The sequence below is a fragment of the Equus przewalskii genome, chromosome X (assembly GCF_037783145.1).
Source record: "Equus przewalskii isolate Varuska chromosome X, EquPr2, whole genome shotgun sequence".
Classification (NCBI taxonomy): Eukaryota; Metazoa; Chordata; class Mammalia; order Perissodactyla; family Equidae; genus Equus; species Equus przewalskii.
Genome location: NC_091863.1, coordinates 54,108,724 through 54,136,642, shown reverse-complemented (window position 1 = coordinate 54,136,642; position 27,919 = coordinate 54,108,724). Strand labels below are relative to the sequence as shown.

Below are 27,919 nucleotides of genomic sequence, written 5' to 3'. Positions count from 1 at the left end.
GTTCAGAGACATGATTCTGGACCTTTGCACTATACAACAGGGAGGTGAACCTTACCCCCACCTCACGATAGGACAAGCCAAGGTTATCCAAAAGAGTAAGCAGTGGTGGTTAGCTAGAGACAAGAGTGCAATGGAAGTATCATAAAGAGAAATGGGTATTACACTTTTCACCTTGTAACTGGTTTTGGCACTGGTCTCAGTAAACATTGCATTGAGGTGTCTGGGTTTTTCTTCCCCCTCTTCTGCAGAGACTCATCTGGACAAATGAGAAATGATGTAAGGGACCAACCAGAAAGTGGTAAGAACCTTTCTGACCCAGAATTAGTAGATAGGGATAGAGCCCTCTGAGGTATGATGATGCTTCTCTTGGACCAGGAACCCTAGAAGCCTTGAACCCATGACCTTTCTGATCCCTGACACTGGTAATCCTCCCAAGTAAATAGAGCGCAGTAGATCCTCCCTATAGAGATTGAGCTCTAGGCATGCCAGAAGTTGTAGTAATACCTTACCTTTTGTTGTTCAGATCAGTCTTGTTACTCACCAACATGGTGATGACATCATCACCACTTTCTGCCCATAAATAATCTACCCACTAAGCTGTGTCCTTGAAAGAATTGATGTCTGTGATTGAAAGTGTTGCAGAAATTTGAAAGATTTAGTGGAGATTTGGAGAAAGTAATGTATCTGTCCTTCCTCTCTGCTAGTCTTACCAGCCTCCCTATTGTGTCCCTCAATCCCTTTTTCACATAAAACATGGCCTAACACCCACTTGTGATGTCATAGATAACCACTGCAATAGTTGAATCGTGAACGTAGCTAGGAATTAGGCTGCAAAAACGCTCCTGACCAACTGTGTCCCATAGCTGCAGCTAAACTTGCATAAAACAAGTGTTTAGAAAGAAGGTGGAGAAAGAAACTAGCCTTTTAAAGGCCAGAACTTAATAAAGGCAAAATAAAAAGAGTCAAGGAAACTGGATCCCTAAAAAGTGACTGCTATGGCCACAAACCAAGTGGCCTGCCATCCTAGGACAGGTCTAGTCTCAATACATGGTTTTGATTAAGGAAGACCCTATAGAGCAGCAGATTTAAGGATTCAAGGCCACTTGGACTTTGCGTTCCAGTTGGAGATTAGATGAGGGCAGAGCAAAAGAAACAGCACAGGGTTTGGTAATTTGGGGAGGCTTCACATTTTTCTTTCCCTTCTTTATCCACAGATAATCTGGGGTGGTGCTACCCTACTCTGATGAATAGGCCTAAAGGGTTGAGGTGTAGGGTTAGTGATATGAGAGTGAACACTCACTATTTGGTCCTGTACATGATCTTAGGAAGTCAATTCCAGTGGTTTCCTGCAAATGAGAGTCACACACTCACTCTGTACCACTCCTCTACACCTAATACCAGGCAATCTTAGAAGTGGAAGTGGAGAATGGCTCTTGAGAAGATTGTCCTGGCTCAACTTCTCAATGCTTACACTAGATAACTTCAAGAAGAGTCCCTGGGTGAGTCGGCCAAGGAAGGGGGCAAAAATGTACTGTGTGATGCCTTCCTTGGTGGTGGGCTCACCTGGCAGGTGCAGTCGAAGCTGTTGTACATGAAGTGGATGATGATCTTTGTCTTCCCCACTTTGAGGCATATAAGTAGGTTAGCCGTCACCCTGGGCGAGGAGGAAATTGATTCCCCAGAGAACCCCCTACTCCATTCCATACCGTCACACGTCCCTATCCCCAAGGCCCAACCCAGACACCCACCACTCTGCTCCCCCAGGAACGCAACTTTGTATTTGTGTACAGACTGATCCTCGGGTCTGGTTTCCGGGTGGTTTCCAGGCTGAAGCTTTGCTGTGGGCCGCATGTGCGAAGGCATACAACACCAGCAGGCGAGCGGCACTCGCTGCCTGAGGTCACACGGTGGTCTCCGCTCAATCAAAGCTGGCCACCTTCGATGTAGCCCCAAGGCCTGGGCACACGGCCATGCCCCCTCAGGCCCTGCCTGCAGGCCTTGCAGCTCCCAGCAGCTGGGGCAGTGGGTGATCACTGATGGAGTGGTGGGGTGGTGGCGGGGATGGCCAGGGCGCAAAGGGAAAGTTGAAGGACCCACAGAGGGCGAGTGGCCATGCCAGAGGGAATTTGGGGGGTCACTTAGGGAAAAGCACCTGCTACAGAGTAATCTAATCACTGACAGGGAGAGAGGGCGCTTGTTCTTGTTAGTTCCATTACCCTCCAGGAGGAAGAAATAGCAAAGAGATCACCAGGCATGTCTGGACAAGCCAATTTATTAGAGCATTACAGAGCGGCTCCCACACAGAGGCACCAGAGCAAGGTGCTCAGCTCCCCTCATCTCCCTCTGCCGCCAAAGCCTCCTGGCTCTCCTCCTCGCCGGGCTCCTGACGAGTAAACTCCTCGATGACTATGTCCTCAGAGCTTGCGAAGCAGCAGAGGGGAATGGAGGGTTAGAACAACTTTCTGAGTGTCCTCCATGTTCACTCCTTTTCCTGATCCCAGAGAGGTGATCCCTTCCCTGCTTCCCAGCTGAGGTCCTCAGCCCCCTCTCAGTAGTCTCCCACCCCCAGCCCACCCCCATCAAGGACAGTGGCTTGTTTCCCTTTGGTCCTTCCCCAATCTCCCAACACAAAAGTCCCCCATGATTGCTGGAGGGGAAATAAGAATGGAAGGTGGGAAAGAGGCTTGGGATTAAAGAGTGAAAGAGGGAAGAAGTAAGGGGCAGGGGGGTGGAATGAAAGATGAGGGGGAAGCATGCTTCCCAGAAGAGCAGGGGGTGGAGAGGGCAGGTGATGCAGAAAGGGAAAGGAGGGCATGTGAAAAGCACTGAACTATGACATGAGGCTAAACCATATGTTTCCACTGCACATGTGTTGAGAGCAATACTCCAGGGAAGCTTTTTTTTTTTTTTGAGGAAGATTAGCCCTGAGCTAACTGCTGCCAGTCTTCCTCTTTTTGCTGAGGAAGACTGGCCCTGAGCTAACATCCGTACCCATCTTTCTCTACTTTATATGTGGGACGCCTACCACAGCATGGCTTGCCAAGTGGTGCCATGTCCACACCTGGGATCCGAACCTGCGAACCCCGGGCCGCCGAAGTGGAATGTGCGCACTTAACTGCTGTGCCACCGGCCGACCCCCAGGGAAGCTTTTTAACATTTCCCTCGTCATGAAATGGAGGGTGGCCATGGGGGAAGGGGGATGTGGCTTCCAGGCCTACATTTCCTTACCTAGCAGCCTCTGTAGCAAGCATGGAGAGGGAGGGAAAAATGGAGCTGAAGCTGATAAGGGGCTCTTCAGTTCCCTGAAGAAATGTCTTGTTACTGTCCCCCCTCCCTTATTAACCTTCTCCCTCCCACACACACAATACACACACACACAACTTCCCCTGAAAACCTAGACACCCAACTGCCTATTGCTATTCAATCTCTACTCAAACTGCCAGTCCCCACTTCATGAGATCAGAACTGCTTGGTCCCCAACCCTCAAAACTACCGTTCCTGTGAGCCCCACCTGGTCACTCACCTTGTGATGGCTTTGGATGCATCAGGATTAGGGGCAGCTCCACACCAACATCGCTGCGAGGATCCCAAGGTGGAGTTACGGGTCTCCATCTGAGTCCACTCCCTGAACCTCTCTCCCTCAGTTTTCCAGTCCTGGGATGCCCTCAGACTCTCCCTCCTCACTCTTTTGGTTTTTGGTCTCCTTATCTCCTTATCCTCCCCTTCCTGCCCCAGTCTCCCCTCCCCACAGTCTCTTACCTGGCCGTCAGGTCACCTAGGATGCTGAGGGTAGAATGACACCCTAAAATTAGCAGCTGGCAATGGAAAGTGGCAACCTAATCTTACTGGAGGTTGAGGGATTGTAAGGCCAACTCAGGCACAGAATGGGTTTCTGGAGGGGACGATGGCTTGCTCACTGAGCTCACAGGTTTGGGAACCTGGTCTGGGAGAAAGGGTGGGGAACAGCTTGACTGGGTCAGTACAACTGGAAGGAAAACAGAAGCGAGACAGATCCAGCCCCTGCCCAGACAGATCCTGAACCCTCACTCACCCTCCACAGGACACCATCAGGTTGACTCTGACTTTGTAGGATACTAGGATCCCCAGCAGCTCCTTGTCCATTCCAGGTCGAAGACTGAAGGTGGTAGTATTCATTGTTGTGTGTTTGGGGGGGGGGGAGTAATTCATTCAGTCCCCCAGTCCCTTCCTGTGCATTTTTTGTCTTGTAACAGGTCTCCCAGGCTCTAATCTCTCCTACTCATTGGGACCACATTTCTCTTCCTAAAACCACTTTTACCTTGTCACTCTCTGCTCAAGAGCCTACCTCTCTGAATGTAACTAGTCTGATTGGCTTTCATGACTCTTAATAATCTGGCCCCACCTGACCTTCCTAACTTTTTCTGCCCTAAGTCCCTAACACCTGGGATACAACCTCAGCAGAGCCTCTCTCCATGCCTCAGAACATGCCATGCAGATTCCCACCTTCTAGCCTTTGCCCATGCTGTGCTGCCAATCTAGAATGCTCTTTTCTTCCTCTGTTGATATCCAGATCCTACCCATTCTTCAAGATTCAGCTCATTCTATCTCTGCCAGGAAACTCTCTCCAGCTGTGCTGGCTTCTTTTAACTTCTATTGGCTTTATAATCTGAACCACATGTACTAACATTTAACTGTTAGATTGTATTTTCACTCCTCTTTGTTCCTCATCTAGGCCATAAATTGACTGAAGGCAGAGACTGTCATAAACTTCTTTGTATCTTCCCACGTTGCTTAGCATGGGAATGAGCATGTAACATGCTCAATAAAAAACTCGCTGATTGAAAAGCAAGACACAGAAATCTGTATGATCTTGGGAAAGTCTCTTCATTGCTCTGGGATGCTGATCTTCTATCTATAAAATAATGCTGTTTGAATGATTTCTAAGAGTCTTTCTAGCGATAACAGTCTATAGCTACATGACTGATAAGGCATGAGGAGAGGTAGGGGAATTAACACTTGTCAGATGGTTTTTGGTGGAAGACACATCTAACACTAGGACCTCTGAAGGCATAGGACCAAATGAATGACTTGATAGAATTCTGTCAATTCCTATCATTCTCCTTTTTTGTCCTCCTTTTCCTCCATTTCTCATCTCCTAGTCCTCTACTCCATTTCTATCTATCTTCCCTAGAGAGTAGCTACTGTAGAGATTACAGAGTTAGAGCCAGATGCCATGTGATAGAATCCGTTCTCCCTCTGCCACTTGTTGTTAGCTATGCAAGCTTAGACAAGTTCCTTCATCTCTCTGAGCCTCAGGGTCCTTAAGTGTAAAATGGAATAAGAACGCCTATCCACCCTACTTTAATAGGATTCTTATGAAGATAACATAGTACATGTGTAAGACCTTTGTGAACTGTGAAGTATTATACAACGTAAGGAATTTGTCCTCTCCACTTTTTCCTTTCTTGTTGCCTTTGACCTAAGCCTGCCATTGGTCCCATGGGTATTACTTAGCTTTCCGTTGGCCCTCAGGCCCAGAGGGATCTCTGAACACTAGCCTAGGGACATTTTAAAAAATAAGTAGGCTTCATTGAAGGTAAAGCCTTAGAACTATACATATAGCATGCAGAATGTGTTAGGGATAGAAAATGGAGGTTGGGAGTTACATTTGAGCTTACATCGTGCTGGAGGCCAGATTGGTATCACCATGCTTGAGTTTGCCATCCAGTGCCAGGCCCTGTTTCTGGCACTTGGCATCCAGGAGTGGGGTGACCGCAAAGCTCTTGGAGAAGCTGGAGTTGGCAGCTATAGTTTCCCTTTGAAAGGAGAAGAACTTAGGCTAGGCTTGCCAACTAAGGGTACCTTCATTCCCAAGAATATCTTGCATAAGTTCATGAATCTACTGGAGTATCCCAGAGAGCTGGCTTGTCTAACTGTGGAGAATGGAAGAATTCCCTCTGGTGGGAAATCCTTATGCCCCTTCCCTCTCTCAGCATTTTGATGATCCTCTTGTAGGTATTCTCCCTATAGTTCTCCTGGGAATCCCTCCCTTTCTCCATGTCAGCCCTCACCTTGACCTTCCTCAGTCCTGGGCTCTTACCCACTTCCTTCTTACCCCAATTCCTCCTCTGCCTCCAGCCCTCTTCCCATCACCCCACCCTTTGGTTCTCTGACCCCGGCCGCAGCGCCAGCTCACGTGAACTCCTGAGTGAACACAGTCTTGGTGTACTTGTCTAGTGAATACAGGACAACATCTGTGGTCTGGTCAACTGAACAGCCAGGAAAAGCACATGACGATAATCAGTCAGTAATCCTCAAGACCCCGACTCACTGCCCTCAGGAGTGACCTTATACATGGGCACACTATGCATGATGCACTAAAATGTGCTCATGGGCAAAGATACTTATATTGATAAGCCTGCATTGGAGGGAAAGCCTAGACGAATGCAGACTGGGTGAGTGGGGCAGAGTTTTGGAAAAAGACCTGTGGATTTGGGACCAGGTGCAGGAAATAGGAAAAGAGGTTCACCTGATATCTTGATTTTTTTGATGACCTTGTTGGTGCAGTTGTTGATAGAAACATTGACAGAGATGGGTTTGCCATGGTAGTGAACCTGAAGTAGGAGGAGAGGCCCATCGCAAGGTTGGAATGAGAATGCCTGGGTCAAGACCTAGAATTGCTATTCCGTTAGTGCTATCGCCACCCTGGCTTACACCCTGTCTACCCAAGTAGAAAATCAGTGAAGAAAGGGTTTCAGAGGGGTTGCGGGGTAGGAGACAGGAAGTGGGGGTCACAAACCTCCCTGTCCATCCAGGCCTGGAGTTGTAGGGGCTGAGCTGACAGAAGGAAGCGGCGGACGGTCTGGGCTGAGGGGCCAGGGCCTGGCTCCAGGGGTGCAAACTGTATTTTCCGAATCACCAGCCTCACGGAGTCTCTGAGTAGAGGCCAAGGGGTTAGCTAGAAAGTCTCCTTTGGGACCCACAGACCTTTCCCATGCCAACACCATAGCCCAGTCTTTGCTTGGGGAGTAAAGGGGGAGGAAGGCCTCCCTCATAGAACTCCTCTAGACCCTCAATGTAGGTATCTAGACCTACATTGACCTACGGGTCAGCAAACTATGGCTCACTGGCCAAATCTGGCCTGCTGCCTGTTCTTGTATGGCCCACAAGCTAAGAACAGTTATTCCATTTTTAAATGGTTGAAAAAAATCAAAGAAAATTAATATTTCATGACAGTTGGAAATTATATAAAATTCAAATTTCAGTGTCTGTAAATAAAGTTGTATTGGAACACAGCCATGCTCATTCATTTACGTTGTATCTGTGGCTGCTTTCGCACTACAATGGCAAAGTGGAGTAGTTGCAACAGAAACTATATGGCTCACAAAGCCTAAATATTTACTTTTTTGGCCCTTTACAGAAAAGTCTACTGACCCTTGCCCTAGAGCAAAGAAGAAAATTCAGAGGGGAATCAGAACTGGGCATCTGAGTTGGTAATGATGGTGCTATGGAGGTTAGAAGTAGCGCCGCTTCTGTCCTGAGAAGAAGAGCTGTTTCCTGGTGCAGGCTGGAGGCAGGGATTTTGGAAAGGACCAAGGAGAATACCTCTTGGAGATTTTCTCCTCCAGGTTTTCAGCACAGAAACTTTTCACTTCAAAGTCAATCCCACAGGCCTGCAAAGGGGCAGAGACAAAGAGAACTCATTTCCAACACTACCCCTCCCTTCCTCATGGGCATGTAAGGAAATACCTGACCTCATCCCTTAGCTGTCTATTTCTTCAGTCTTGTCCACTTGTCCCTCTGTCCCTCCTCCCAGCACTAACCATCTGTCCAACTTTCTCAGAACCCAGACCTCACCTTTCCTGTATCTTCAGGATCTGGCTGCAGTGTCACCGAACAAGGCAGGTTGACAGCCATCTAGAGATGAGAAAGAGGTCAGCCAACAGAAGAAATAGAGACAGTTTTCCCCTATTCTCCTGCTTTAGCTTCCTCTCTTAATTTTCCCTGGAAACCTTGCCCAGGACTTGGGGTCAGTACCTGCAGAGTAAAGGGGTAAGCATTTTCCCCCAGCTTGTGCAGCAGTCGCTCCTGTAGGACTGTGAGAGGCCCCTGGGGGCTGGAGGGCTCAGGGGGGACCACTTGCTGGACCTGTACATACAGATCCTTGCGGAATGTCAAACCAATCACATCCAAGTCATCATGGCCATAGCGAAAGGCACAAGTCAACATAACGAACACTGCAGGCAAAGGAGACAGAGGGGAGACAAAGGAGTCAGGCCTGAAGGGAAAAGGAGGTCTTAAATGGCTCATAGGAAGACACGGAGAGACAATGTAATATGATAGAAACAGTGCGGCCATAAAGAAAAGAATTAATACATTTGACTACAGCAAAATTTAGAACTTCTTTACATTAAGAGTCTTTACAAACAATGAAACAAGTACACACCTGGGAGAAAATATTTGCAACACATACAACAGACAAAAGGTTAGCATTTGTAATTATAAACAACTCCCACAAGTCAATAATAAAAATAAAAATATCTCAATATAAAAGTGTGCAAAGATAGGCTCTTCGCAGAAGTGCAAAATGGAATGGCCAATAAGATATGAAAACATGTCCAGTCTCCTAAGTAATCAGATAAATGCAAATTAAAACCACAATGAGATAACATTTCACACCCATCAGATTGTCAGAAATTTTAAAGTCTGACCATACTGTGTCGGTGAAGATCTGTAGCAATAGGAGTTGATTACGCATTGCTATTGGGAGCATGTATTACTACAACCACTTTGAAAAACTGGCAGTATCTAGTAAAACTGAATCTGCTCATATCTTATGACCTAAGGAGAATTTAGAGGAATTCTTGCTCATGTTTACAAGGAGTTAGATATGAGAATGTCCATTGCATGAATGTTTGTCATGGCATAAAATTGGAAGTAATTTAAATATCTATCAATGGGAAAATAGGTAATACAGTTGTGGTATATTCATATAGTGGAATACTAAACTGAGTTTAAAATAAATAAACTAGAATTCCATGTATCAACATGGTTAAGTCTCAAAAACTATTGAGTAAAAAAAACTAGCTGCAGGATGATATGCACAATCTGATACTGTGCATATAAAGTTTAAAAGCATATAGAACAATACCAGAGTTGCTCACAGACATATCGATATGGAGTAGAAGTATAGAAACATCGTGAGAATAATAAACACCAAATTCAGGATAGTGGTTACCTGGGTGGAGGCAAGGAGAGAAGGAGGTGGGAGGGAGGAAGAGGAATGGGATTAGGGAAGGATGCATGGAGTCTTCAGTTTGTTGCTGTAATTCTTTTTAAAGCTAGGTGGTGGGTAGAGGGTATTCATTACGTAATTCTCTAGGGTCAGAATCCCTGGGCTTGACTATGACTTGTACAAATCCCTTCAGTTCTCTGAGCCTCAGTTATTTCACCTGTCAATAATAGGACTGCACTAAGAGCTCTACATATGTTATTTAGACCTGCCACCAATCCTCTGAAGTATTATTATCTCCACTTTACAGGTAGAGAAAATGAGCTCAGAGCAGTTAAGTGACGGCCCAGGATTTCAACCCAGGCCTGTCTCACTCCAAGGCCCAGACTCATGCATGCCCAACTTAACTCATGGGACGGTTGTGAGGAGTTGATGTATAAGAAATCCTTTTGGAAATTGGAAAATAATTATAAATGTAGATGATGATGATGATAATTGTGGGAATATTGGCAGAAATGAAACAGTTATAATTGAATGCATACTTTGCAGCTGGTACCTAAGATTAGGGGCAGATGGAAAGCCTCTTTAATGCCCTCATGGAGTGTGGCATGGGGCACAGAGGGATACCTGTCCAAGGACAGAGTGACAGATCAAGGGAAGGAAAGATGTCGAACAGGGATGGAGCATCTTATTTCTATCAGGAGCCCTTTTAAAAGCTCTTCTTTAAAGAAAAGAAAAGGAAAGTTTTCTGTAAAGAAAAGAAGACTACCAACAGGCACCCACTAGTAGAAAGCAACTTATTTTAGTATTTTTAAGAGATCAAAATATTGAACAACCATATTGTCTGCTTTTAAAATTAAGAACAATAAAAATTAATCTATATTCAAAAGATACAACAAAGACTGAAAGTGTGATAATGGTAGTGTTTATAAGGACTGGGGCAATGGGCAGCCTCATACATCGCAGGAGAGAGAGTTAATTGGTACATTTTGGAGGGCAATTTGGCAATGGAAAGCTTTAAAAATGTGGGAATGCCCTTTGGCCATTCATTCCTTTTCTAGGCATTTAGTCTAAAGAAATAATTGGACAGGTGTGAAAAGATATATATACAAGTGTGTGCTTTACAGAGTTCTTTATAAGAGCACAAAATGTCCAACAATTGAAGATTGGCTAAAGACGTTATAGCACACCCATACAATATAGTACTAGGCAACTTAAAAATTCATAGATTTTTATATGTTGACATAAATGAAAAAGAAGATTAGAAAAAATTATGTATAGTATAGCATTTTTAATAAAAATATAGAATTTTTGCACAGAAAATATGAATAAATATGAACTAAAATATTATTAGTGAGTATCTCTGAGTGATAGGATTGCAGTCTCTCCTTCATCTGTACTTTCTAATTTTTCTATAGTGAAGACAAACTTAACAATTTTCAAAAGATAAAACAAATAAATTCACCTTGGTTCTCAATTACGACCAATTAAAGTGGGAGAAGGGAGAGAGAAAGAAAATGAAAAGGAAAAGGACAAAGGAAAGGAAAAGACAGAAAAGATGAGAAGGAGAGGAAAAGAGGTGGCTGGAAGGAAGCAGGGGGAGGGAGGAAATGAAAGAAATGAGGACTAAGACAGGAAAAGATCAGGAGGGGTGAGGCAGAAGAGTATGGAGTAACCTCTGAGGTGAGGGTGTTAATCGGATGAGTTGTTCTCGGCACATCTTGCAGTTGGCATGTGGGGAGGGTATCACCACCTCCCCCAAGATCTTATTGGCTCTCTGGCAGTTTAGAATCATCCTTTTTTGTGCTAGGAAATAGCTTGTTTTAATTTTTTTAATTCAATATCTATTCTAAAGTATTAATTTATATTTGTGTTTATTATGCAAATAATACTTATTAATTGTTTGAAAATCAGAAAATATAAACCAAAAGATAAATCAATGCTCCACCATTATACATCATATTCCAGAGATAACTGCTATTAATATCTATTGTGTTTGCTTCCCAGCTTTGTTTGTTTCTATAAACCTAAGGCCACCTTAGGCCTTTTATGACTTCTCTCTCATTGCCTTTTTGAAATTAAACTTTTTATTTTGTTTATTTTTATTTTTCTGTGTGTGAGGAAGATTGGCCCTGTGCTAACATCTGTTGCCAATCTTCCTCTTTTTACTTGAGGAAGATTGTCACTGAGCTAACACTTGTGCCAGTCTTCCTCTATTTTATGTGGGACACTGCCACAGCATGGCTCAATGAGCGGTGCTAGGTCTGCACCCAGGATCTGAGCCTGCAAACCCTGGGCCGCCGAAGCAGAGCATGTGAACTTAACCACTATGCCATCGGGCCAGCCCTAAACTTTTTATTTTGAGATCATCATAGATTCACATGCAGTTGTAAGAAATAATACCAAGAGATTTCAGATAGATTTTTGTTATACAACACTTCATTCACGCAACCACATATACTGCCCTACAACCGGCCGTTATCACTCAATGGTACAGCGTAAGTGTATTTTACATGAATAAATCCACTTCGATAGAAAAATAAGTTTCTTTATAAAAGTAACAAAACATATAAAAGAGCTAAGGAATAAATTTAAGAAATATTTGCAACTCGAATGGTAATACAAAACTCTACTAAAGGACATCAGAGTAGGATAAAAGGAAAAAACGTATCTTATTCCTGGATCAACATGCATTTTTTAAACTAAAGATTTCTTTCTGTAGGTTATTCTGAAGATTTTGTAGGGATGTGAAAAAATTATTTAGGTTTTAGCAATACAGAGTAATTGAGAGTCTTAAATAAGTTGTGTAATTTCCTGGCTTGGGGCCGGCCCAGTGGCTCAGCGGTTAAGTGCGCACATTCCACTTTGGCAGCCCCGGGTTCGCCAGTTCAAGTCATGGGTGCAGACATGGCACCGCTTGGCAAGCCATGCTGTGGTAGGCGTCCCACATATAAAATAGAGGAAGACGGGCACAGATGTTAGCTCAGGGCCAGTCCTCCTCAGCAAAAAGAAAAAAAAAAAGAGGAGGATTGGCAGATGTTAGCTCAGGGCTAGTCTTCCTAAAAAGAATACAAAAAAAATTTACTGGCTATACCCCAAATTTCCTCTGATATTGAAAACTGGCTGGACTCCTTAGCCACACTGTGTATTCTGAGAGATTAAGGCGATTTTATTCCACAATATCGAAAGGTTACATCTGGACTAGTATTTATCAGTTTGTTTTGAGCCTTTTTCAGTTCAAAACCAATTTTCAATCTAATTGGATCACAGAGTAAAAATTAAAAGGAAAAAAAAGCAGTGGAAAAAATGTTTCAGTGTAATCTTGATCTAAAGAACTGTGGCCAGAGTAAAGTCTCTTGCTGTTACTTGCTGTAGTTATTGTTTTTTCTGTGTGGGTTTTTATTTTTTTCTGTTTTACAGAAAAGATAAGGGGTTTCCCTACACAAAAGGAGAGTTGGAAAGACATATACCAGAGGTTGGAAAATGGCTGCCTGAGGGTCACATTTAGCCTATGGAAAAATAAAGTTTTTTGATCTATCCAAGCATTTAAAAATCTTTTAATTAGTTGCCAACATTTGAAAATCAGGAAATTTGCATAAAAATATGGATTTCTGGTGGAGTGGATCTTTCCATAGGTAGTCTAAGCCCATGTCCAGATAACAGCAAAGCAAAAATTTTAGAAAGAAACTATTTTAATTTCAGCACACATGTAAATTTTGTGTAATTTTGAAAAATAAAATTTTATTTGTGCGTTAGAAATATACCTATTTTGAATATTATTTGGAGAAGGGGCATCATAATCTTTTCAGACTTTGGGCTTCTAAAGATCTCCTTTTGACCTTCATTTCCAGTTCCTCTTTAAGGATCAGAAAATGTGGCCACACTGGGCTGAAACTCACAGTTCTTAGCCCCCACCAGATAGGCATTCACAGTTCCCACCACTTTTTGGTTTTCTTATACCCCTCTGGTCCACTCGTCCAGTCCACTCATTCAGGTTACTTGTCTGGCATCTGTGATGTTTCAGTTTGGGGTCCTTGGCACATACCAAGACCAACAGGGACTTTTACTTACTCTTTCGGCCTTTTAAGTAATCAGGGTCAACCAGGACTACACCATCTGTGGAGAGAGGGAGAGATGGCAGGCACCCTGGTCAGGAAAAGTTCTCAGACCATGAGACAGAAGTTGATCCCCGAAATGGTTCCTCCCATTTTCCCCTTAAATTGGCTTCCTCTTCTGCATGGTCCTTTCTTGGCTTTCTTTCACTCCTTCTCTCCCATTCCCTTCCCCTCAGGCTCTTTTGTTTTTTGGACTCACTGACCAATGGGTTCCACTGTGTCCACATGATCCACGAAGTCCCGTTTCCCCAGGTAGATGGAAAGCTGTTGTGGAACAACCTCCCATGTTATTTTCATAATCATCTTTGAATGGATCCCTTTGAATCCCCCAACCCAAACCTCTGAGACCTTGAAGGATATACCCACCTATCCCTTTTACCCTCTTATTTGCCCAGCTGGGCCAAGTTCTCTCACCTTCCCATTGGAGCAGGTCTTCTTAAACACTCTATGAGGAGAAAATCAGAAAAAGGATAGGGAGAGGGATTGGGAGAGAAGGGAACAGGAGAGGAAGGGAGAGGAAAGAAAGGTAAGTGAAGAGAAAAGGAAATACTCCTGGGATTAGGAGAAGAGGTCCAAAGAGCACGAAATGGCACAAAGGTAGAGAGAATTGGGGTAGAGTCCAAGCCACAGTTGCAGAGAGGTTGGAAATCCCTCTACCCTAAAGGCAATTACTTGAGTTTGGGTAGGCGACAAGTCACAGAATCAGAGAATTAGAAGTTCTTACTTACTTGGAGGTGTTGGCCATGGAGTTGATGTTGAGCCTTTTCTGGAAAGAGGGAAAGAAGGAGGAAGGCTCAGTCATTTAGTCTTTATTCTCCTTACCCGACTCTGGTATACCACCCAGACACACCTAGTGAGGTGCAACCTTTCCTCCTTAGATAGATACCTCACCACCATCAAGTGACTCTTATTCTCCCTCCTGCCAAGGTTACTTATTCAGCCATACTCTCACCCATCCTGGACATGGGGAAAAACACTCCTTATTTTTTACAAATTGTTGACTAACCATACTGTCTATTCTCCAGAAAGGGCTGGGCTTCCTGGAATAGCTGGGGCACTCTTGAGAGCCTTCAGAGAGAAGGAACTTGTCTAGAAAGGGGCTGGAGAGAGGTCTCCATCCAGAAAAGTGTGAGGAAAATTGGACTGGATGAGGCTGGACATGATCTGGCACACAGAAGGCACCAAGACGTGTTTGTGAGATACAAGAATGAATGGATGAAAAATGGATTCTGTCTGCTTTTGCTCCTGCAATGGATTCTGAGCCTGAGTTCAAATCACAGTGGCCTTAATCCTCAGCTAAGGAAGAAAGATGTGGGAGAGAAGGGGTTGGTGCCTTCATGCTCTTGGTTGTTGGTGGCAGAAATCTCTATGAAGGTTGAAAGCCTTCTTTGAACCCATTCATCACCTCCCTAGATTTGCCCATCCTTATCCCCATCCATGTCCCCAGGTGCTAGGCCTTGGAGTAGGGACCCTTAGAGAGAGGAAGATGTCTCTCTAGTGTTTCTCTTTGATGCATATTAGGTTTGGCCAAAGGAGTGAGCTTAGGGGAGCTTCCAGAGGTCTCTTGCAGGGTGTCTCAGCCTGAGTGCCTGCCAGCTAGCTTGTCAGGAGAGGTGCCCCTCAAGTGCTCCTTGATATATTAAGGGGGGGAAAGGGATAGTGCTAAGGGAAAGGGATATGGGACCTAGTATGGGCTGGAAATAGAGGACTTTGGACTATTACCTGGGGAGAGAGATGAAGCTCACATACGTCTCCAGCTCTGGTTGCTATGCTCACCTCCCCAGCTTCTTATACTCAAGGTCCTCTGAGTGTTTAGATTGGTGGGGGTCAGGGGAGAAGAATAGGGTTCTGACGGCGGGGGGCGGGGGGGGGCATAAAACACTGTTTTATAAATAGCTCAGGTGCCAAGAGTTTGGAAAGCAGATTAGTGGCTAAAAGATTAGTAGCTAAAAGATTAGAAGGCTCTTGCTGCTGGGACAGGGTGGGGGTAGGGAGTTGAATCTGATGGTGTTAAAATCAGGGGAGCTTGAGAAGGGAAACTACAGGGTTTTGGCCTTGTGAGGCTTTGAACCTGAGCACTGGGATCAAAGGGGAGTCAAAGACATTAAAGGAAAAGCATGATGAGGGCTAGAAATAGGAGAGCTCAAAGTTTAGGCCTTTGTGATTCTGAAAGGAGAGCCTTGTGTCACACTTATCTTTCTATATCTCTTGATCAGCCATTACAGGCCACACAAAAGCCAAGGGTATGGGAAAGAGTACCCCTTCCCCAGCCCCCCACCGCTTGGGACTTGGGACTCTTGAAGCTTGATGTTTAGAAACTCTGATTATCCCAGCTTAGGTGCACAGCAGGAGTAAATCTCCTGAATGGGGGTGGGGTGGGGAATGGGAGGCTGAGTGTATTGAGCTGTGTGCACATGTCTGTGAGCCTTGAACTTCTCTTGTTGGAGAGGAAAGTAACAAAGGATTCTTGGCCCAGGGGCACGTTCTCCTGGCAAGATATTGTATGTGGAGGGATTAGGCGATTGACATCTGTATCACCCCCACCTAGAGTAAACCCTACCCCCAGCTCTCTTGACTCTCTCCAATCCCTGAAACTAAGTCCGTGCTATAGGCTCTAAGCAGCTTCCCTTGCCTCATATGACCGCTCATGGAATTAGAGATATTTCTGTCCTACAGCTGCCAAGACCCCCACAATGGCAGCAACAAAAGTAATCTTCCTTTCTTGGCTGTCCTTCCCATAGGGCCCAGCCCCAGGCCCAGGCTTCACAGACATGGAGAATGTAGAGACAGAACCTCCAAGCTCTGGGGATACAGGACCCTTCCCCCTCTCACCTCCCCGTTGAGCTGGCTCATCTGTAGTATCTATCCGTAGACGCAGCCCTCACCCTTTGCAACAGGTGTCCATTTCTCAGAGGATGCCTATGGCTGTGGCTAAGAGGGCTGGGCCTTCCCTGCCTCCCGCTCCACACTGTGGGTACTGGAAGGCTGTCCTCTATTCCCTTTGCACAGCTACCTGTGTTAGCTTTTGCCATTCCTTGCCAGTATGCACCCCAGGGCCTTGCCATTTAGTTGCTGTAACTCTCTTCTTAGGGATTTTCAGGGAAAGCTAGAGGCCCAGACTGCAGGGACCATAGTGGGATTGAAACTAATGCTGGACAGACAGGAAAGAGTCATATACTTGCCAAGTTTGGTGTCTGTGGGGAATGTGAAAAGTCAGAATGAATGTACCTTTGGACTAGCCCTCAGCTCATTTTTGTCTTTAGACCCACACTTGAGGCTTATCTCCTCTTTCAACTCAGGTCCCTGGTCCTCTAGCAGAAAGAAAGTAGATCTAGTAGGTCAATTAATTCATTATTATGATTGAACTGAAATCATTATCTCTTTTCCAGGAGTATGTGCATTTCTTGACTAAAATATAATTCACAAACAATAAAATGCATAAATCTTAATTGCACAGCTTGATGAATTTTTACCTCCTGTGGTAGGCTGAATAATGGCCCCAAAGATATCAGGTCCTAATCCCTGGAACCTGTGAATGTTGCCTTATCTGGCAAAGGGGACTTTGCAGATGTGATTGAATTAAGGATCTTGAGATGGGAAGATTATTTTGGATCATCTGAGTGGGCTCTAAATGTAATCACTAGTCTCTTTGTAAGAGGGAAGCAGAGGGAGATTTGACTACAGAGATAGAGGGCAATATGAGGACTGAAGCAAGATGCTGTGCTGCTGGCTTTGAAGATGGAGGAAGGGGCCGCAGTCAAGGAATGCAGCTCTAGAAGCTGGAAAAGACAGGAACACAGCTTCTCCCCTAGTCTCTCGTGGTTGCAAGGTGGCTGTTGCAGTTCAGGCGCAGCCCTGCTGAGATCTTGATTTTGGCCCTGGGAAACTGATTTTGAACTTCTGACCTTCAGAACTGTAAGAGAATAAGTGTACTGTTTTAAGCCACCAATTTTTTACAGCAGCAACAGGAAACTAATACGCCTATGTATACACACGTATAACTGCCACCCAGATCAAGATATAGACCATTTCCATTGCCCCAGAAAATTTCTTGTGTCCCTTTCACTTAGTAGTCTCCCAAAGAGAGCTGTCATCATAGTTTCATTTTGAGCAAGAGTATTTGCATTTTATGAGGAGACAAGAGTGAGAAGGCAAAGGAATGCATCTCTAATTATGGAGCTTCTGGCCCCTATGATAGACTGATGGGAGAGGTATTTTCAGGTCCTTACCCACCCTCACTCTGCATCCCCAATCATATTCCCAACCAGGACTTCCAGTTAGGAAGTGATGATGAGCTCTCTGAGTGAGGAAGGGGTTGGTTATTCATTAAGGTGTTATAGCAGATAGGATTGTTTATCAACTCAATAGCCAACTCCCCCTTCCTTCTTGTGGGCAAAATCCCCCTTTTTTAGGTAGTCCACCCTCCTCCACATAGTTCTCTGCTCCTCTAAGCTAGTCATGGTCATTTCATCCCTCTTTCCAGTGACTAGTTTAGTTATAGGCATGATGAAATTTAGGCCACTGAGATGTGAGGGGAAGTATGCTAGGAAGATTCTGGGAAAGGTTTCCTGAGTAATAATAAAAATAAACACACAGGAAGAGAGGCCTTCCTCTCCTACCGTTGAATATGACCATGTTTGGATGCAGTGCCTGAACTGCAACAGCCAGCTTGTGATCATGAGAGTTGCTAAACAAGATGCTGAGGGTTGCAGATCAGAAAGATGGAAAGAATCAGGATTTTTTAAATGACGTTGAATCGTTGAATTAGCCAGCTCCAAAGCTGCCCATTACTGGACTTAGATGCAAGATAATAAGTTTCCTTATTTTTCTGTCAGCTGAATTGGAATTTTCTGTCATTGCAACTGAAGCATACCAGCAGACTTAAGTGGAATCTGGACGACAGCGCTGGCTCAGTGAGGGAGGATGGGAAGGAGACAGATGAATCAAATGGTAGAAACAGAAGCTTCCCACGCTGTCCTAGGTGCTGGACACAGCAGTCCTGGTCTCTGCGCTAAAGCTGTTAACAGCCTTGCTGGAGACGAAGAACAGACATTTAGAAAGACTAAATGGACCGCTACAGAAAAGACACCCGGACAAGGCTAACTTGGGTGCAGTTATATGGAGCCAGTCACTTTCTCATGATTTTACTCGTAAGTTTGGATTATCTAGAGTTTCCCGTTACTGCTTCTTTCCATCAAGGCTGAGTGACTGTCTTGTTCCACTCCACACTGCACCTTATTCTTAGCAGGTGACCTCATTTTTTCACTTCCTAAAGAAAACTCAAGCAATTGGGGTGAATTTCCTAACCTCCAACACCCTCCAAATTCACCTATATTTTAATTCCTAATGCCGAAGAGGATGATAACTGCCAGACACTATGCATTACACGCATTGCCTCATTTTCTCCTCACCACGAGATAGGTGCTAGTATCCGCATTCTACATTTGAGAAGATGGAGGTTCGGGAAGACTTATCCACAGTAATATAGCTGGTAGATGACGGAGCCAGAGTTAAACTCTAGGTCTGTCTGACTCCAAAGCCTGCATTTTCCTCACTATTTCACTTACCTTCCCTCCCTCATTTCTTTCTTTCCCTCCCCCTTTCCTTCCTCCCTTCCTTCTCCCTCCCTCTCCTTCGTTGCCCCTCCCTCAACTCAGAGAAAGAGATTAGAAACCATGCCTTTCCTCCTTTTCCTTCTTTAGGCCCCAAGGAAATAGCAAACATTGCAGAGAAACTGTCATCAAGACATTTATGAATATTAGATGTGAGGAGCCAAGAGGGAGAGGACTGGAAAGACTGAAGGAGTAGGGGAACGGAAGGGTGTCAGCAACAATGGTATCCATACATCTTATTTATCTCTGTCAGGGGGAAGAAGGCAAGAAACTTTGCCTGACATACTAAATTCTACATGTCAATGAGATACCCAAGTGGATATGTCCTACAGCAAACAATATATGCAGGGCTTAGATTATAGATGTGGGAATTATTCAATTCAACAAACTATAACTGAATCATTCATTCACTCAACAAACATGTATTGCACACCTACTATGTGCAAGGTATCTGTTTTCTTAACTCTGAATTGAAAGGCAATTTTTTGGACAACGAGACATACAATTTGGAAAAAAAAGTACCTGCAACATATGTAATCATAACTTTACCTGGAAGACTGTGGGAAAGAGGTTAAGCCAGGTGCCTGTCCTCAAGGAGCGCTGGGTCTGCTGTAGGGGTGGGAAGATCAGGAGGAGATGGACAGAAATACAAATGAGTAGAATTCTAGGCAGTTTGTGATATGTGCCATAATCTCAGTAGAAATCAATTGTGATAAGACTGTGAGAGAGAAATTTTGATTAGCGAGAGACCTGTATGCTAGAGTCTCATTGGTCATTATAATTATTCATAACTTCTAAGTTAAATCATGAAAGATGTTGAGAGAGAGTAAGAGAAATGGTGGAGTCCGGGAAAAGGGGGAGATTGGGGAGAGGGAAGGAGAGAAGAGGGGAGGGGAGGAAAGGAGAGAGGAAAAGAGGCTCTAGGATTAAGCCCTGGGGAAGGGTCACGTTTGGTGGAAGGAGCCAGGGAAAGAGTCAGAGGGGACATCCAGAGGAATAGGAGAACCAGAGTAATGCAAAGTCCCAGAAATGAAAGTGGGGAAGAGTTTCGTAGAAGAGAGTGAGTCTGGTCTGCAGCGTTTCATAAGGCACAAATCATTCCTTTTGGCCCATGGGGGCGTTAGTAGTCGGGTTGAGGAATGTTGGGCGAGGTCTTTTCCTGAAGTAGCCGCTGGGGGCCAGTGGTGGCAGCAGCAGTGTCCGGGGACCAGCAGAAACCTAGCAGAGCTAAGCCAGTTTGAAGCAGTAGGAGCAGGAAGCTGGCTCAGACTGGGGCATCTCTAGTGTATGGATGGAATGTCCCCGTGGGTGTATGCTAAGCCTCAAATCATGCTTGTCCTCCTCTGAAGAGGCCAGCTTCATCCCTGGAACCAACGTGATAGTACAAAATACCTTGTAGATTAGCAACATCATATGGTTTACAAAGTGTTTTCACACCTACTAACCAGTTCAATATTCAGGAAACCCTAAAGATGGTATTATTATCCCCATTTCACTGGTGAGAAAACTAAGTTACAAAGAGGTGTCCAGGGTCGCACAACTAATACGTGGGAGAATAAGGATTTGAATTCAAGTCTGCCTGGCTCCAAACACCTGGACCTTCTATGTAATATCACAGCAGTCAGCTGTCTAGGACTCAGGCTACGACTGCTTCCTCCATGCCTATCTTCTGTGTGCCCCTCACCCTGCCACAGAGGAAGGATCTCCATTCTAGAGCCTCCTTTGAAGGCCTCCCTCCTCCTCTCACTCTCAGGATCCAACTGGGCAACATTTTCAGGACCTGAAGGTCAGGTTCAAAGTTCCCATTGCTTCCCAGCTCCCTTCAGAGTGGATTCTGCTCCAGCCTGCTCCTCCTCCCCGAGAGCACCACTCACCTCATGCTTCGAGTCCTCCAGGCCCAGAGCTTACCTCCTGTGCCTAAGACCTCATGATCACGGAGCCTTAGTTAGCCCCAGGAGTCCCAGGCCCAGAGCTCCTGACAATTTGGCGTTCCCCGGCATTCAGCTCTCGAACATGTAGGCTTGCTCTCTGCATTTTCTCTGCTGTACTCAGACAGGGGCTCCTGGAGTAATAGAGAGGGATGAGCGGTAGTGTGTAGGAAGGGGTGGAATCTGTAAGGGAAGCATGCTGGCTAGCATCCTTGGGGAGGAGTGAACTGCCTCCTCGCCATCTCCTCTTGTGTGTGTAATAGGCATGTTAAATTTGACAGGATGAAAAACGAACTCTCAGTCTTTCCCCAAACCTGCTCCTCTCGCAGCCTTCCCCATCTCTGTCAACAGTAAGTCCATTTTTCCAGTTGCTCAGGCCAGAAGTCTTGGAGTCATTGTTGACACCTCTCTTTCTCTCATACCCCACATCGGTAAATCTTGTCTCCACTTTCACAATCTAGCCAGAATCTCACAACTTCTCACCACTTCCACCACCTTGGTCTAAGCTACCATCATCTCTATTGGCAGTAGCCTCCAAACTGGTCTTCCTCCCACACCCCAAGCCCTGCAGTCTGTTCTCAACGTAAAGCTAGGCAGTGATCCTTCTCAAATGTAAATCAGATTCTGACACTTTCTTGTAAACTCCCAATGGTTTCCCATTCATTGAAAGTAAAAGACAAGGAGTCCTCACAATGGCTTCCAAGGACCTTGATGATCTGGTCCCCACCAAACTCTCTATGTTTCCTCTTCCTCACAACCACCTGGTCTTTATTCAACAGTCCCCCTAATATTTAAAACAGCACCCTTCTTTATTCCCCTTGTCCTTCCTTCTCTATTCCCCCTTCCTCCTTTATTTTTCTCTATAACAACGATCACAATCTGTATATTTTACTTGTTAATTTTATTATCTTTTCCCTCCCACTAGTATGCAAGCTCCAGCAGAGTAGGGATTTTTGTCTGTTTTGTTCACTACTAGTGAACTATCAGTGCCTTGAACTTGATAAAGCACATAGTAGGCTCTCAGGAAATATTTCTTTATCCTTCCTGGACTATGGCCAGGGGCTTAGAAAGGCAGCTAAGCATGGCAATTAGGACATGGATGCCTGGTTTAAAGGCACACCTGCCTGTGTTCAAACCTTGACCGTACCACTAATTAGCAAACTACTTAAACTCTCTGTGCCTTAGTTTTCTCATCAACAAAGTAGGGACAATATCTTCTTCATAGAGAGCCTGTGGGGCCGTTAATAAGTATAAAGCACTTAGAACTATGCCTTGCACATAGTGCTGTATAAGCATTTGTTATAATTATATGCACATGGAGTTAAGATTTACATCAGTAGTTCAGATTTTCTAAAATTTTTCAATATGTTATCTTGCACTTGCCCATGTTAGTATTCATTTCCCACGCTTCTGCACACTTGCACAGATTTGTACAAACTTCCTATAGTTTTAGTTATCTCCAGTGGCCTGGCTCTTCATCTGTAAACTCAGACATTTCCTTGTATATTCCCTCCTACAGTCATTTAGAAGCTGTTAAATAGTAATCTCGCTGGGCCACAGTTTCGCAATCTGTACAGTGAGTGGGTTGGACTAGAAGATCTCAATGAGCCTTTCTAGCTCTGACAATCTCCCAGGACAGGAGGAGGGATAGGCCCCACCCCTAACCCCGCCCCCTTGGATATGCCCTTTGGCTGCCAAAGGGAAGGGTGACAGTCAGCTGGGCTCAGCTTCAAGGGGACCAGGTAGGAGACGTGCCAAGTTTCTTAGGTATGGGTGGCGATGGGTTTCCTGGGCTAGACCAGGCTGGGGGAAGATGTCAGAGGTAACTGTAGTATGGAGACACAGGGATGAGGGTGAGAGGAGAGATGAAGTCACCATGTGGAGAGATGCCCTATTCACAGGGACACAGCTGTTGTGATGAGCTAGGAGATAATTTGGGTCTGGGTGTCTTCCCACATTGGACAGTCCTGGTAAGTCTCCACCCCCTTCAGCTAGCCAAGCTCTGAAGGACAGAGTCAGCTGCAGAATGAGAACAACCCAAATCCGCTGACTGCCCTCCTGAGCCCCAGCACTGCCTACTGCCCACCACTCCCCGGGCTGGACCAAGAGAGCTTGGGCAGGGGCCAGGCTGGCCTGGGTTGCACCTGAATGCACTCCTCTCAGCTCCTCTAATCCTTCAAACACTGCCCTCCCCATTCTCTACTTTTTTTGCCCTGGGAAGGGGCTTGGGGGAGGGCAGGGAAATCCAGTCACCCTCACTTCTGCCCTTTCCACCTTTAGGGGGACCATGGCCAATGCAGAGTCCTCGTTGCCCACAGCCCTAGGCCTGACCACAGATCCTGGCACAAGTGAGGTGGAGCTGGACTGCCAGTTTGATGAGGAGTTCAAGTTCATCCTGCTGCCTGTAAGCTACGCAGTTGTCTTTGTGCTGGGCCTAGGCCTCAATGCCCCTACCCTCTGGCTCTTCCTCTTTCGCCTCCGACCCTGGGATGCAACGGCCACCTACATGTTCCACCTGGCCTTGTCAGACACTTTCTATGTGCTGTCGCTGCCCACACTCATCTACTATTATGCAGCCCGCAACCACTGGCCCTTTGGCCCTGGGCTCTGCAAGTTCATCCGCTTTCTCTTCTATTGGAACCTCTACTGCAGCGTCCTGTTCCTCACCTGCATCAGTGTACACCGCTACCTGGGCATCTGCCACCCGCTGCAGGCACTACGCTGGGGCTGTTCACACTTTGCAAGCCTTCTTTGCCTGGCAGTTTGGTTGGTCGTAGCCAGCTGCCTTGTACCCAACCTGTTCTTTGTCACAACCAGCACCAAGGGGGACACCATCCTGTGCCATGACACCACTCGGCCTGAGGAATTTGACCACTATGTGTACTTCAGCTCAGCAATCATGGGGCTGCTCTTTGGCGTGCCCTGCCTGGTCACTCTTGTCTGCTATGGGCTCATGGCCCGGCGCCTGTATCGGCCCTTGCCAGGGGCTGCCCAGTCATCTTCTCGTCTGCGTTCTCTCCGCACCATTGCTGTGGTGCTGACTGTCTTTGCTGTCTGCTTTGTGCCTTTCCACATCACCCGCACCATTTATTACATGGCAAGGCTGTTGGAAGCTGACTGCCAGGTGCTGAACATTGTCAACGTGGTCTACAAAGTGACTCGGCCCCTGGCCAGTGCCAACAGCTGCCTGGATCCTGTGCTCTACCTGCTCACTGGGAACAAGTATCGACGTCAGCTCTGGCAGCTCTGCAGTCGTGGCGGCCCCCGGCCCCCCATGGCTGCCTCCTCCCTGGCACTGGTGTCCCTGCCTGAGGATAGCAGCTGCAGGTGGACAGCCACCCCCTAGGACGGAGGGTGCCCTACCCCTAGGGCAGGTACATTGTAACACTGGAAGCCAGGAAGTGAGAGAAAAGGGGGTGAGTGCAGGGTAGAGGCGACGGAACCTAGTAGTGACATGTGATGATATGGCTGCTTCCTCCTCTTTTCCAGGCCCTGGAGAGAGGCCCTCACCCTGAGGGTTAGAGGAAGCCAGGGAAGTCATGTGTGATGCCCATAAACCCTTCAGCTGGCCTCTCCTTTTTAGCCAAAGTGGGTAGCAGCCGCTCTTCCTCCTCTACTTCTTTCTCTTTGTTTCTGTCCTCTTCCTGGGGCCATTTGTCCTGTTTCTTGATCCTATAAGCCTTCCTGGAAATCTTCCCCAGTCCTCCTTCCCCCTCCCTTTTCCTGCACATCCTTGTGTAGCATGTGTTCCTCCAGACCAGAGCATTCAACTGGAGGGGTGGAGAAGCTGAAGTAATCTCAGGATTGGCCTGGCTTATCTGCTGGTGATAGTCAGAGTCAGGAAGTGGGGGCAACAGTATATCACAGATGCCAAGGATGTGACATATGTAGCAACCACACCCACTTCCTAGTTTCCCCTCAAAGACAGGATAGCCTTGCCTACCAAGGTGCTAAAATAGGGCACAATCCCAGACAGCCTGCATGTCAGGGTCCCCACATGCAGCTGGAGGCATGGCACTGTTGAACTGGTGTATAGCCACGAGGTAGAGAGGGAGCCCTGCGTCATACCATGGGGCGGGGGGACCCTGAGGAGCCCCAGGGGGTGGGGCCCAAGCTGATAGCCTTTGGACCAGAAATGGGGATGGACCTCCTTTACGATATTTGCTGAGAGCATATTTGACAGCTCTCATACTTAATGAAAGGAAGAGGGGATGGCTCAGAATGAGAGGGAGGAGCTCTTGTGTCTATGGCTGTAAGTTCTGGCACGAAGGGGTGGAGCAGGTTTGTGCAGTGGTTGGGGTGGTGACAGGGATCGATGCCCAGAGCTGGCTCTGCACTGGCCTCTCCCCTTTCTCTAGCTTCTGCCCTAGATACGTGATAAATCTGTAACCAGCTGTTGCAGATCAAGCTTTAGGATTTCAAGGCCAGGGCAGGGAACTGGAACTGGACGGCTCCCCTCAGAGTCTCCCATCCAGTCACTTCCCACCAGCGTGGTCTTAGTGCTTATGGGCTTATGGGAGTTGATGGCGGGGGGTGGGGTGGGGGCGGCAGAGTATGGAACTTGGGGAGCTAACCTCCAAGCCTTGGGAAATAAGAGTTTCTGAGCTGGCATTTGTGAGAAGGGTGGGCTTACACTTCTAGGCACCCCCTCTGAAATCACCTTCTAGCGCATTGGTCTCCTGAGTCTTCAGCCTTCCCGTTTTTTTTGCCCTACCCTCGCTACCCTTGCTGACCTGTCTCTGATCTCTTACTTGCCTATTTGCTGCTAAGGGGTCTCTCTGGAGAGGAAGGTTGGGACTGGTCTGCAGGAACAAAATGACTTCAATGCCCTAAGTGCCTCTTTGCATTCTTTTAAGTGCTCCCTCTTCCTCCCTGGATATCCAGAACCTGCCTGTTACCCAGGACCCCTTCTGTTAGGAGTAAATGAACTGACCTTCTTCTTAGTCTCCCAATCTCATGGCCACTGCCTAGACTGTTACATACCCTGTTCCTCATCTGCACTCTCTCCTGTGTATTCCTGTGATCGCAGCCTCCTTGCCTATCATCTCTCCTACCCATCAGTCCCACCCAGTAAAGCTGCTCTCTCCATCACAACTGACCCAGCCTCCTCCATTTCTCAAGTCCACTTAGCTTTTTTATGCTTAATTGAGACTAACTGGCCAGACTTTGTGGTCTGCTACTTTAGGGCTGCCTTCTCTCACATTCTCACTTTAATTAAATGCCTTGACTTTCACCTTAGGCCAATCTTCTTCTGTCTCCTAGGACTGGAGAAGATAGCAGATGAAGCCAGAGGACAAGGCTGGCTTGACCCACTGAAACTTCGTCTTTGAACTTCATCTAAGCCCCCATTCCTCTTAGCTTGCTGACTTCCTAGTAAACATTCCAGGGCAACTGTTTCCTGTCTTTTCTGCCTTCTCAAGGCCCCAACTTCATCCTACCCTATGACCCCTTAAGAGTTACCTTGCCTCCTGCAAAACTGAGATCTAATACCTCAACTTCTCTCTGCTTCATTCATGTTAACTCTACTTCTATATCCATCTTGTCTTTCTCCCTTTCTTCCCTCCAGTCCCAGAATAAGAGGTGGCCCTCTTTCTAGTTCCTTTGTTTATCCCTCTTCATCATTTTCAGTCTCTTCCATAACTGATTTCATCCCATCTGTAAAAAAAAAACCCAACTAAACAAAAATAAAGTGTTACCACTATTACCTTGACCCTGCTATCTCTTCTAGCTACCCTTCTATTCATCTTATTCATTTCATTGTCACATTTCTAGAAAGAGTACCATAAACCTCATTTCCTCACCAGAGTCACCCCCTTAACTCTCTGAATCTGGTTTCCTTCCTACACTTTTCTGTACCTATAACACAAATGACCTCATAAGGAAGACGTTTAATGGTCTTTTCTCTACCTTCATCCTCTTTGACTTCTCTACTTCACTTGACCCCGTTGCATGTCCTCTTTAAAATTTTTTATAAAAACATTAAAAAATTCCACTATGACAATATCAAAGGAAATTTTGAAATAAAATATTCATCTATACTTCTAAACCCTAGACAATTGCTTTCATTTTTCCATGTTCTGTGCTTTTTCAATTTGTATTATATATATATATATTTTACATAAATGTAATCATAGTGTATGTATATCTTAAAATTCTGCTCTTAAGAAACTTTTTATTGTAAATACTCTCCTTGTGCTACAGTCTTTCATGTTTATCATTTCAGTGGCTGCATAAAATTACATTTTTGTAGGCTATATTTTATTTGACTGTTCCCCTATTATTGGGCATTTAGATAACTCCCAATTTTTCTGTGCTTTGAACATCTTAATGCGTATGGCTTTTTTCTTCTTTGTAGTTCTGTTCGTAGGACAAGTCTCCTGGAGTGGGATTACCAGATCAGAGCATGAACATTTTTATGGATCTTGATTTCCAAAAGGACTGCATAAATTTTCAGCGCCACAATAATACATGAGTGTTCCAGTTCCCTTGCAGCTCTAGCTTGGACTTTATAAGAAATCTTTTTGGATGGCTTAAACACTATTCATCAATTTCATTTCCTTGATACTCATGGGATTAAACACTTTCCCATAGGCTTACTATTTGCATATCCTCTTGTGTGAACTGTCTGTTCATATCCTTCTCCAACTGACATCTTAGTGGTTTTCTTATATATCTAAACATATTCTTTTTTTTTTTTCTGCTTTATCTCCCTAAATCCTCCCGGCACATAGTTGTATATCTTAGTTGCACGTCCTTGTGGTTGTGTCATGTGGGACGCTGCCTCAACGTGGCCTGACGAGCAGTGCCATGTCTGCGCCTCGGACTCGAACCGGCGAAACCCTGGGCCGCTGCAGTGGAGCACGTGGACTTAACTGCTCAGCCACGGGGCCGGCCCCTAAACATATTCTTAATGTATTTAACATACATGTTAACCCTTTGTCATATTTGACATAAATATTTCTTCCATTTATTGTAACACTTTTAATTTTAGTTCCCTATTTTATTCCCTTGCTTTAAAATTTCTCTCCTCCTACTTTTCTCTCTCTTATTACT

The 27,919-nt window shown here is 45.6% G+C and overlaps 2 protein-coding genes across 13 annotated transcripts; one reads left to right on the top strand and one right to left on the bottom strand.

Moving 5' to 3' along the window:
• The first annotated feature begins 160 nt into the window (after window positions 1-160).
• On the top strand, window positions 161-27,345 carry P2RY4 (pyrimidinergic receptor P2Y4). 4 transcript variants are annotated; one of them, XR_011535853.1, is made up of 3 exons: window positions 161-298; window positions 23,147-24,282; window positions 27,222-27,345. XR_011535853.1 is itself a non-coding variant. In XM_070603942.1 (3 exons), the coding sequence occupies exon 3, from the start codon at window positions 23,154-23,156 to the stop codon at window positions 24,210-24,212; it is 1,059 nt and encodes a 352-aa protein (XP_070460043.1). In that variant the 5' UTR covers window positions 173-298; window positions 1,402-1,499; window positions 23,147-23,153; the 3' UTR covers window positions 24,213-26,557. The 4 variants fall into 4 exon arrangements, 3 of the variants coding, with proteins under 3 accessions (XP_070460043.1, XP_070460046.1, XP_070460044.1); XM_070603942.1 differs by lacking the exon at window positions 27,222-27,345 and adding an exon at window positions 1,402-1,499 and having other exon boundaries at window positions 173-298; window positions 23,147-26,557; XM_070603945.1 differs by lacking the exons at window positions 161-298; window positions 27,222-27,345 and adding an exon at window positions 18,354-18,476 and having other exon boundaries at window positions 23,147-26,551.
• ARR3 (arrestin 3) lies at window positions 2,257-20,721 on the bottom strand. Of its 9 annotated transcripts, none has more exons than XM_070603935.1 (16): window positions 19,488-20,721; window positions 14,055-14,092; window positions 13,741-13,771; window positions 13,530-13,590; window positions 13,283-13,327; window positions 8,017-8,216; window positions 7,837-7,896; window positions 7,585-7,652; window positions 6,779-6,914; window positions 6,509-6,593; window positions 6,176-6,248; window positions 5,658-5,795; window positions 4,052-4,135; window positions 3,760-3,783; window positions 3,524-3,576; window positions 2,257-2,420 (listed from the first exon to the last, which is right to left on the bottom strand). In XM_070603935.1, exons 2-16 carry the CDS (start codon window positions 14,069-14,071, stop codon window positions 2,407-2,409), a joined length of 1,089 nt encoding a protein of 362 aa, XP_070460036.1. In that variant the 5' UTR covers window positions 14,072-14,092; window positions 19,488-20,721; the 3' UTR covers window positions 2,257-2,406. The 9 variants fall into 9 exon arrangements, with proteins under 9 accessions (XP_070460036.1, XP_070460040.1, XP_070460039.1 ...); XM_070603939.1 differs by having other exon boundaries at window positions 13,693-13,771; window positions 19,488-19,515; XM_070603938.1 differs by lacking the exon at window positions 19,488-20,721 and adding an exon at window positions 18,200-18,331 and having other exon boundaries at window positions 13,693-13,771.
• Window positions 27,346-27,919: the final 574 nt, after the last annotated feature.